The sequence below is a fragment of the Hyperolius riggenbachi genome, chromosome 5 (genome assembly GCF_040937935.1).
Source record: "Hyperolius riggenbachi isolate aHypRig1 chromosome 5, aHypRig1.pri, whole genome shotgun sequence".
In the NCBI taxonomy this organism is placed as follows: Eukaryota; Metazoa; Chordata; class Amphibia; order Anura; family Hyperoliidae; genus Hyperolius; species Hyperolius riggenbachi.
Genome location: NC_090650.1, coordinates 254,196,766 through 254,208,722, shown reverse-complemented (window position 1 = coordinate 254,208,722; position 11,957 = coordinate 254,196,766). Strand labels below are relative to the sequence as shown.

The following is an 11,957-nucleotide window of genomic DNA, read 5'->3' as shown; positions in this document are numbered from 1 at the left end:
CGCTCTAAATACAGGAGCAACTCGCACATATATGTACAGTGTGCCACATGCGCTCTAAATACAGGAGCAACTCGCACATATATGTACAGTGTGCCACATGTGCTCTAGATACAGGAGCAGCCCACACATAAATGTACAGTGTGCCACATGTGCTCTACATACAGGAGCAGCCCACACATATATGTACAGTGTGCCACATGTGCTCTACATACAGGAGCAGCCCACACATATATGTACAGTGTGCCACATGTGCTCTACATACAGGAGCAGCCCACACATATATGTACAGTGGGCCGCATGTGCTCTACATACAGGAGCAGCCCACACATATATGTACAGTGTGCCACATGTGCTCTACATACAGGAGCAGCCCACACATATATGTACAGTGTGCCACATGTGCTCTACATACAGGAGCAGCCCACACATATATGTACAGTGTGCCACATGTGCTCTACATACAGGAGCAGCTCACATATATGTACAGTGTGCCACATGTGCTCTACATACAGGAGCAGCCCACACATATATGTACAGTGTGCCACATGTGCTCTACATACAGGAGCAGCTCACATATATGTACAGTGTGCCACATGTGCTCTACATACAGGAGCAGCCCACACATATATGTACAGTGTGCCACATGTGCTCTACATACAGGAGCAGCCCACTCATATATGTACAGTGTGCCACATGTGCTCTACATACAGGAGCAGTTCACACATATATGTACAGTGTGCCACATGTGCTCTACATACAGGAGCAGCCCACACATATATGTACAGTGTGACACATGTGCTCTACATACAGGAGCATCTCACACATATATGTACAGTGGGCCACATGTGCTCTACATACAGGAGCAGCCCACACATATATGTACAGTGTGCCACATGTGCTCTACATACAGGAGCAGCCCACACATATATGTACAGTGTGCCACATGTGCTCTACATACAAGAGCAGCTCACACATATATGTACAGTGTGCCACATGTGCTCTACACACAGGAGCATCCCACACATATATGTACAGTGTGACACATGTGCTCTACATACAGGAGCAGCCCACACATATATGTACAGTGTGCCACATGTGCTCTACATACAGGAGCAGCCCACACATATATGTACAGTGTGACACATGTGCTCTACATACAGGAGCAGCCCACTCATATATGTACAGTGTGCCACATGTGCTCTACATACAGGAGCAGTTCACACATATATGTACAGTGGGCCACATGTGCTCTACATACAGGAGCAGTTCACACATATATGTACAGTGTGCCACATGTGCTCTACATACAGGAGCAGCCTACACATATATGTACAGTGTGCCACATGTGCTCTACATACAGGAGCAGCCCACACATATATGTACAGTGTGCCACATGTGCTCTACATACAGGAGCAGCCCACACATATATGTACAGTGTGCCACATGTGCTCTACATACAGGAGCAGTTCACACATATATATACAGTGTGTCACATGTGCTCTACATACAGGAGCATCTCACACATATATGTACAGTGTGCCACATGTGCTCTACATACAGGAGCAGCCCACACATATATGTACAGTGTGCCACATGTGCTCTACATACAGGAGCAGTTCACACATATATGTACAGTGTGCCACATGTGCTCTACATACAGGAGCAGTTCACACATATATGTACAGTGTGCCACATGTGCTCTACATACAGGAGCAGCCCACACATATATGTACAGTGTGCCACATGTGCTCTACATACAGGAGCAGTTCACACATATATGTACAGTGTGCCACATGTGCTCTACATACAGGAGCAGTTCACACATATATGTACAGTGGGCCACATGTGCTCTACATACAGGAGCATCTCACACATATATGTACAGTGGGCCACATGTGCTCTACATACAGGAGCAGCCCACACATATATGTACAGTGTGCCACATGTGCTCTACATACAGGAGCAGTTCACACATATATGTACAGTGTGCCACATGTGCTCTACATACAGGAGCAGCCCACACATATATGTACAGTGTGCCACATGTGCTCTACACACAGGAGCAGCCCACACATATATGTACAGTGTGTCACATGATGTGCTCTACATACAGGAGCAGCCCACACATATATGTACAGTGTGCTACATGTGCTCTACATACAGGAGCAGCCCACACATATATGTACAGTGTGCTACATGTGCTCTACACACAGGAGCAGCCCACACATATATGTACAGTGTGTCACATGATGTGCTCTACATACAGGAGCAGCCCACACATATATGTACAGTGTGCTACATGTGCTCTACATACAGGAGCAGCCCACACATATATGTACAGTGTGCCACATGTGCTCTACATACAGGAGCAGTTCACACATATATGTACAGTGTGCCACATGTGCTCTACATACAGGAGCAGTTCACACATATATGTACAGTGTGCCACATGTGCTCTACATACAGGAGCAGCTCACACATATATGTACAGTGTGCCACATGTGCTCTACATACAGGAGCAGCTCACACATATATGTACAGTGTGCCACATGTGCTCTACATACAGGAGCAGCCCACACATATATGTACAGTGTGCCACATGTGCTCTACATACAGGAGCAGTTCACACATATATGTACAGTGGGCCACATGTGCTCTACATACAGGAGCATCTCACACATATATGTACAGTGGGCCACATGTGCTCTACATACAGGAGCATCTCACACATATATGTACAGTGTGCCACATGTGCTCTACATACAGGAGCAGCCCACACATATATGTACAGTGTGCCACATGTGCTCTACATACAGGAGCAGTTCACACATATATGTACAGTGTGCCACATGTGCTCTACATACAGGAGCAGTTCACACATATATGTACAGTGTGCCACATGTGCTCTACATACAGGAGCAGCCCACACATATATGTACAGTGTGCCACATGTGCTCTACATACAGGAGCAGCTCACATATATGTACAGTGTGCCACATGTGCTCTACACACAGGAGCATCTCACACATATATGTACAGTGTGCCACATGTGCTCTACATACAGGAGCAGCTCACACATATATGTACAGTGTGCCACATGTGCTCTACATACAGGAGCAGCCCACACATATATGTACAGTGTGCCACATGTGCTCTACATACAGGAGCAGCTCACATATATGTACAGTGTGCCACATGTGCTCTACATACAGGAGAAGCTCACACATATATGTACAGTGTGCCACATGTGCTCTACATACAGGAGCAGCCCACACATATATGTACAGTGTGCCACATGTGCTCTACATACAGGAGCAGCTCACATATATGTACAGTGTGCCACATGTGCTCTACATACAGGAGCAGCTCACACATATATGTACAGTGTGCCACATGTGCTCTACATACAGGAGCAGCCCACACATATATGTACAGTGTGCCACATGTGCTCTACATACAGGAGCAGCTCACATATATGTACAGTGTGCCACATGTGCTCTACATACAGGAGAAGCCCACACATATATGTACAGTGTGCCACATGTGCTCTACACACAGGAGCATCTCACACATATATGTACAGTGTGCCACATGTGCTCTACATACAGGAGCAGCTCACACATATATGTACAGTGTGCCACATGTGCTCTACATACAGGAGCAGCCCACACATATATGTATAGTGTGCCACATGTGCTCTACACACAGGAGCATCTCACACATATATGTACAGTGTGCCACATGTGCTCTACACAGGAGCAGCTCACATATATGTACAGTGTGCCACATGTGCTCTACATACAGGAGAAGCTCACACATATATGTACAGTGTGCCACATGTGCTCTACATACTGCAATAAAGCAAGGGTCTTTTCATGGCAATTTACTATCTGTCGCTAAGTAAAATATTGTCACCCCAAATAACCTCATTCCACCCAGGAACACCTCTGTACTAAATCTACTAGTCTATCCTATGAGAATGTAAATCGCAACAATATTTATTTTTGCAACATATTATGAAGATGAGAAAACAAACTAATCATGAAGACAAATAGTAGAAAGTTTGCGTTTTGTTACAATCAGCAAATCGTGTCCTAAAATAGTTCACTATCAGGTACATGTTTATATTCATGGTTGTTGTTTTTTTAACCGAATTAATAACAAAGCTCATCTTTTTGGGTCAAATCATATCAGACATTTTAACATCTTTTAATTCAAAATTAGTATTATTATTTGATTAGGCACATCAAGCTTTAGGTGTGTGTGTGTTTATCCATTGCTAATAATAATTACACGTTTTAATAATAGAAAAAAAACAGTATGTGCAGTATGTCAAATGTCACTGCTAGTAAATGTAATATTGAAGAAAATAATAACAAACAAACAAAGGAATTTTGTATACTTTAGTGTCACTTTACATTTGTCCGGCTGTGTCTGAGCTCGCGGAGATTTTCCCATTGTGTGATTGTTTTGCTAGTTTATGTGCCCATATTGGAATGTGTGGAGGGAGCCGGATTTGCAGCATAAATCAGTGAGGTCTCCCCTGTGCCGTGACTCTGGCTGGGACTTGCAGCAGGGGCTGAGGTAATGCGGCTCACTGAGTCGCCTGTTTATGGAGAGGGGGTAGGAGGGTGAAAAGTGGATATCTAGCTCAGTATAAACAGCCCCAGGCTGGCAAATAAAAGTTCATCTGCAGGTCTCTGGGAAGCGAAATCTGGAGGGAGAGAGAGAACGGTCCTTTCACCTGCATCTCTCACTTTATGTGCGTGTGTAATGCAGTAATACCATTTTTTTTTTATTTCAATCGTTTATCCTTCCCCTGATTTAATTAATTTGTACGGTTATTTATTTATTTTTATTTATTCATTGGGGGGTGGAGTACAATAAACAATGAATAAATTATATATTATTTGAATTATTTAGTATTTATATAACGCCAACATCTTCCGCAGCGCTGTACAGAGTATATTGTTTTGTAATTTAACTGACCCTTAAGAGGATAATTGTCATATATTCATGCTAATGTCTGTATATCTCTAAGGCTTAAAACTGATTAATTTACACTTTGATCATTATCGGCACATTTATATAACAAATTATTATTATTATTATCTCCTCGTTATAATTAGTATTCTTGTTGTTTATGAGTGATTTGCATGGCAGTAGCTAAGCAGTTTCCATAGCTTCTCTGTCTCGGTGAGTTTAGTATATCGCCTTACTTTTGCCTTGTAGAGAAGCCTGAACTGAACTGTACTTTGGTACTAAGGGGGCTTTTATGAATCTGCTACATAAACTCCAGGAGTTACTGGGTGCTGCATATCACTAGGTGAAGTGATAACAACAATAACAATTAGGTAACATTATATCGGAGGGAGCAAATAGTGCTAATAAGTGACCCTTATAGAGAGTTACAATCACTACTGTAATAAAGCAGCGGCAGGTCACATATTATTGTGCGACTGATGTATAATTAAGGACAAGTGTAAAGAAAAGCAAAGGTGGGTCGGTTGTGCGGAATAAGCATCTGATCTGACATCCTGTCCTATAGCAGCTGATGTTTGGTTGGCCCTTTTTGCTTTGTTGCAGTTTTCTGCAGTTTTCTGTGTTTGTCCCTCAGCCCCTGTGGATTTGTCACTTGTGGGAGATTGCAGAGAGCTGCAGATATCATCTCATTTCAGATTCTGTTTATGAGCAGAATGAATGGATGATGCTGAATTTAGAAACTGGTGATTATATAAATATGTACAGGGAAGTAACTATTGTTACATGTGCTCAGCATAAACGCGTAGTTCACTGCATCGATGGCTCCAAAGAAAGCAGAGGAATGCCGCTCACTTGGAGAGTATTTAGCAACGCTGTCTCAACAGGTGTCACATAAGTTTATGTATTGGGAAGAGGTCTAAAGACAAACAAACATTTACATTCTGCCAGACCTTAACCCTATGGTTACCCCACTGCTGTGGGCCCAGCCTAACACATGTGCATGGTGCCCCCCTGACCTCACAGGGGGTGGCATATACACACTTTCCTGGCTTTGATTTGCAGTGAGTCACAGGCAGGTGACAATACAGCGGAATGGACTTAATAGGTTCAAATGAGTCCTTTGACACCTTCTCTACAAAGCGAGCTTGCCTTAGATTAAAAGGGAAAAGTGTGAAACCCATGATATGCGAAACAGTTTAGCAAGTATCCATACGGTCACACTGTGTCTCGACTTTTCCTGGTTAACCATAATTGGTTTTAATTGGATTTTCTCGATGCCTTTATAAATACAGTACCCACATATGCTCGGTGCACGGCTGGAAATGGAAATGATTAGTTTCTTACTTAATAATGCATTCCCGATTACTGGCACAGCTGGGGACCAGTGGGCACTTCGCCATGTATCAAGCATAGGGATCTACAGACATAGGTACGACTTGGTGCTGTAGATTTATTCAACAAGCAAATGGCGATTAGTTTTCTTGCGCTATTGAAGGTAAATAAATGTTGGTAGATGTCACATAGAGGCATGGCAGTGTAGAGCAAGCTGCAGGGATGGAGATACTACGGTGGTCCATGCACAAAGGTAGTCACCATCACCACTATGCCCTCTGAGCTCTGCAGGTGGCTGCCTGGCTGATATCTAATAAAGCTGACTCGGTTTTGTTCAGATTTTAAGCACTGACAGCACATTATTCTCGTGAGATTTGTAAACCAATTCTGTGAATTCCACGTTAGGTGTGTGACACACATGTATGAAATAGACTAGACACATCTTTGTGTGAACACTGCTGCTGTGTGGTGACTGGCATGCTATTGGATTTTTATAGATTTATGGACTTATATAATTGTACGACTATAAAATATACATGAATATGCGGTTTTTCATCGCAACCTATGTCTGGTACATGTAGTGCAAAGTGTTGACCTGTTGCTGTATCTATATGTGTAGAAGCATATTTTGCTAGTCCTTTGACACTAATGTGGTCCTTTTTGTGAGGACAGTAGGGTGTTGGTTTGTGAATAAATACCTGCATACCTATACAGCCCCATGTCTTTTTACAACTCGACTATGATCATAAGAGACTTGAGATATAAAAAGGGCAGTGGGGTGATACCACGATATACTATCTATATACTGTAAGTGCACAGATCCTTATCTTGGTGGCAGTGGCACTCTAGCTGTGACAGGACCCTTAGCTTCGGTGTAATGAGACAGTGATTGATGACCATATATTGATCATTATTTTGGAGGCCGTTTGGCTGAGATGAGGGTTCTTCATATCAGGAGAGTGGGGTGCTGGCTGGTGGGATGTGCGAGAATAGTGGGGGCTACTTGGTAAACTATTATCACCAAATACATAGATTATTGTCTTTGTGGCACTGTATGTGTGGTGAGGCCCATATGATGAGAACACTTAGTTGTGAATAATAATAATTAGGACAGTGATCTGCTGACTGGTTACTTGTTCTATATACAGATGCTTGCCTTGGTGGCACCCTGACTGTGATGAAGGCATCAGTGTGAGGGCAGTGGGGTGCTGGCGGGTGACTTGTTTCTATATACAGATGCTTGCCTTGGTGGCACCCTGGCTGTGATGAGGGCATCAGTGTGAGGGCAGTGGCTGATGGCTGGGGAATTATTATTCTATACGCAGATCCTTGCTCTGGTGGCACCCTGACTGTGATGAAGGCATCAGTGTGAGGGCAGTGGGGTGCTGGCTGGTGACGTATTATTCTATATACAGATGCTTGCCTTGGTGGCACCCTGGCTGTGATGAGGGCATCAGTGTGAGGGCAGTGGCTGCTGGCTGGTGACTTATTCTATATAAAGATCCTTGTCTTGGTTGCACCCTGGCTGTGATGAGGGCATCAGTGTAAGTGCAGTGTGGTAGTGGCTGGTGACTTATTATTCTATATACAGATGCTTGCCTTGGTGGCACCCTGGCTGTGATGAGGGCATCAGTGTGAGGGCAGTGGCTGCTGGCTGGTGACTTATTCTATATAAAGATCCTTGTCTTGGTTGCACCCTGGCTGTGATGAGGGCATCCGTGTAAGGGCAGTGTGGTAGTGGCTGGTGACTTATTATTCTATATACAGATGCTTGCCTTGGTGGCACTCTGGCTGTGATGAGGGCATCAGTGTGAGGGCAGTGGGGTGCTGGCTGGTGAAATATTCTATGTACAGATCCTTGCCTTGGTGGCACCCTGGCTGTGCCGAGGACCCTCAGTGTGAGGGCAGTGGGGTGCTGGCTGGATCAGGAGCAGAGTGTGTGGTCAGCTCTTGCTGCTGCTGCCGTAGCCGCTTGGCCCCCGGTGTATGTGTAAATGTCTGTGTTTTTTCCATTCACAGCCCGTGATCTGCCCCCTGATTGGCCGGTTTCTCTCGACGAGGCGGGGCCTGAAACCTAGAACTGCTCTGTAAAAAAGTCCCTGCCTGCTGACGGATGCTCAAAGTTCAGAAGTTTTTCCAATGCTGCCCCAGCCAGTGAGAGGCTGAGAGCGGCTCCCCACCCTGATCACGGCTCGCCAGGACGCTGACAGGACACCGAGTTCCCGGAACGCTGCTGGTATTGGTGCTGCTGCCGATCGTCCTCTCTAGTCGTGCCGGGAAACAGCTGCAGCTTGCCGGAGAGTGACAGAGGCTCATCAGCGGGGACAACAAGAGAACGCTTAGCGAGTGCTCCCTGTGCTGGCAGAGACTACATTGCCGAGGTACTGTGTCCTTCTCTCCGGGGTCCTGCATGAGCTGATGACCTGCCGCTGGGCTGTGGGCCTGAGTCTAGCACTAGGGAGGGAGCTGTGACTTCTCCATTCTGCTTTGGATATTACTGCCAGGACTGGATACTGAATGATCCACATTGCCCTCTGACCCCCAGCTCAGTCCCCCCAGACCAGTGTGTGTGTGCCTGGGCCGGAGGCTGGCTGCCTGGCTTGGCCTCCTCTAGGAGGTTGCAGCACCATGCAAGCGCGCTACTCTGTGTCCAGCCCCAACTCCCTGGGTGTTGTGCCATATCTTGGAGGGGAGCAGAGCTACTACAGGGCGGCAGCTGCTGCAGCGGCAGCTGGCGGGGGCTATACTGGCATGCCTGCCCCCATGAGCATGTACTCTCACCCGGCCCACGAACAGTACCAGGCCGGCATGGCCAGAGCCTATGGGCCTTACACCCCCCAGCCTCAACCTAAGGACATGGTAAAACCTCCTTACAGCTACATCGCTCTTATAACCATGGCTATCCAGAATGCTCCTGACAAGAAGATCACACTGAATGGCATTTATCAGTTCATTATGGAAAGGTTTCCATTTTATAGAGACAATAAACAGGGCTGGCAGAACAGCATCAGACACAACCTGTCCCTCAATGAATGTTTTGTCAAGGTACCCAGGGATGACAAGAAACCAGGGAAGGGCAGTTACTGGACTTTGGACCCCGATTCCTACAACATGTTTGAGAATGGCAGTTTCTTGAGGAGGAGGCGGAGGTTTAAGAAAAAAGATGTGGTTAAAGATGGGTCCAAAGATGAGAAGGACCGACTGCTGAAAGAGCACCACAATTCTCAGACAACCTCTGGACAGCAGCAGTCCCAACAGCACCAGAGGCAGCCTCAGCAGAACCAATCTCAGGGAGAGCAAGACGCCAGCAGCCAACCTGTCAGAATCCAGGATATAAAGACAGAGAATGGTACCGCTTCTCCACCTCAGGCTATGTCACCTGCCCTCAGCACCGTGCCCAAAATAGAGAGCCCGGATAGCAGCAGCATGTCCAGTGGCAGCCCTCACAGCCTCCCGTCCAGTAGGTCCATGAGCCTAGAGACTGCAGAAAGCCACCATTCCCACCAGCAGCATCACAGCCAGGGCTTCAGCGTGGATAATATTATGACTTCCCTTAGAGGATCTCCTCAAGCCTCTGGAGAAATGGCCACCAGCCTGATCGCCTCTTCCAGGACAGGAATGGCCCCTTCACTCTCTCTAAGCTACTCTCCCGGCCAGGGCTCTATCTACAGCTCTCCATGCAGCCAGAGCACCAGTGGTACCGGCTCCACAGGGACATATCACTGTAATATGCAAGCCATGAGTCTGTATTCTGGGGACAGGTCTGGTCACTTGACCCCAGCCAATACCCCAGCAGCTACTACAGTGGAAGAGACATTACCCGATTACTCCATCACCACCACCACCACCTCTGCTCTAAGTCATGGCAGTCTAAGCTCCGGACAGGATCATCCACACCAAAGCAGGCTTCCATCATGGTACTTGAATCAGTCTGGGGACTTGGGGCACTTGACAGGGGCCACCTACCCAGGACAACAGCAGAACTTCCACTCGGTGCGAGAGATGTTTGAGTCGCAGAGAATTGGCTTGAACAACTCCCCTGTGAATGGTAATAGCAGCTGTCAAATGTCCTTTCCTTCCAGTCAGTCTCTGTACCGCACATCAGGGGCATTTGTGTATGACTGCAGCAAATTCTGACCCCAAACTTTCACCACCTACTTAGAAAAACGTCTGTCTATTATACAAAGGATTGTAAGTGAGAAAAAATAAGAATTAAATCTCCATCCTTCCATCCAAAAGTTAAACCAGTAAAATATAGTTGTGTACAAAGACTCAGATTGTCTAAGTTTATACAGGAACAGTGTTTGAGATTTACAAATAACACACAAGTTCCTGCTGTTTGTGAAAGATCCCGTTTTGTAAGGTATCCTATTTTCCTATGTTAAAGAGCCTATATAATGCAAGCCTTTTATGAACTTATCTTCAGATGTAAATTGCAATATAGTAATTTATTTTTTAATATTGTACATGGATAATGAGGACCAAACCAGCCAGTGTTGTCCAGAAGCTTGTTTGAACATTTGAGTTTTCATTACAAAAAAAGGGAATTGTACCCCATTTATTTTACCGTGTTTCTGTTGAAAATATTTTGAAGGCATAGTAGTATTGTTTGTTTCCTAATAAATGACCATTCGGTTTGAACGATAACAACGTCTGATAATTTGTAAAATTAACGATTAATTTATTTACATACAGCCTACTTCATGAGTTATTATAATACAACATTTATTCTATGAGCAAATTTAATTGGTGAAGGGTTGTGACATACCTATAATTATATCGAGAGAACGTTATACAAAAACAATTATACTGAATCTATACTTCAGAATTAAATCTCAATTAAAATAATTGCCGCCACTAGTTCTATGAAAATTAATTATTTGAATTTAGCTAAAATATTACAAATATCATGCAAAAGGTAGCGAGACTGTGTGATGAAATTTCCTCTTATTATCACGTATCTGTGTGTGTAGTGTAAATGGATAAAGAGTCATTGAGTCATATAGTTTTATACACCACTATTGACATGAAGAGATGTACTTTGACAAATCTGCAGCAGATTTCCCCTCTCTCGGTGTCTCCGGAGTGAGGTTATTTATGTGTTACACTAGTAGTGGGCGGAATGCGATGGAGGAGATACACTTATCTTGTGCTATTGTGTGAGAATCTGCTCGGATGGTGTTTGAAGTGAGTCTACGTGTTGATACATTACTCTGTTTTTATGAGACAATTGTAGCTGTAGTTTAGCTCTTGTCAGCTCGGATATTTAGCCATGGCTTTAGCTTAATGTACAAGGTAAGAACCTGGGGCACTTTGCAGCCACCTCCTCTTCTGCTGATAGACCAGGAAATGCATTGCATTCATTAGCTCCAGTGATCCGCCCTGTCAATCACTATTTGAGAGATGGTTAGTTGATTGCAGATATCTGGGCCTCGGCTGACTATTTAGATAAAGCGCTGAGCAGTAATCAGGCTCCCTTATCTGGAATGGAGCACTTAGGAGTAATTATTGTGGCTGTTTGTCAGAGCTGATTGGTAATGGTTTATTGCCAATAAATTACTGCTTGATTTTGGGGAAAAAGAAAAAAAACGACTAGTGTTCACCTGGATACCAAGGCAGAATAAATTCACTACAAGTTGCAC

At 44.9% G+C, this 11,957-nt stretch overlaps 1 protein-coding gene across 1 annotated transcript; it reads left to right on the top strand.

The window, feature by feature from the left end:
- The first annotated feature begins 8,414 nt into the window (after window positions 1-8,414).
- FOXC1 (forkhead box C1) lies at window positions 8,415-10,952 on the top strand. The gene has a single exon (XM_068234600.1). The coding sequence runs from the start codon at window positions 8,944-8,946 to the stop codon at window positions 10,450-10,452; it is 1,509 nt and encodes a 502-aa protein (XP_068090701.1). The 5' UTR covers window positions 8,415-8,943; the 3' UTR covers window positions 10,453-10,952.
- Window positions 10,953-11,957: the final 1,005 nt, after the last annotated feature.

Bases quoted from the DNA above. Each gene is read 5' to 3' on its own strand.
- FOXC1 (XM_068234600.1), top strand. From the start codon at position 8,944: ATGCAAGCGCGCTACTCTGTGTCCAGCCCCAACTCCCTGGGTGTTGTG.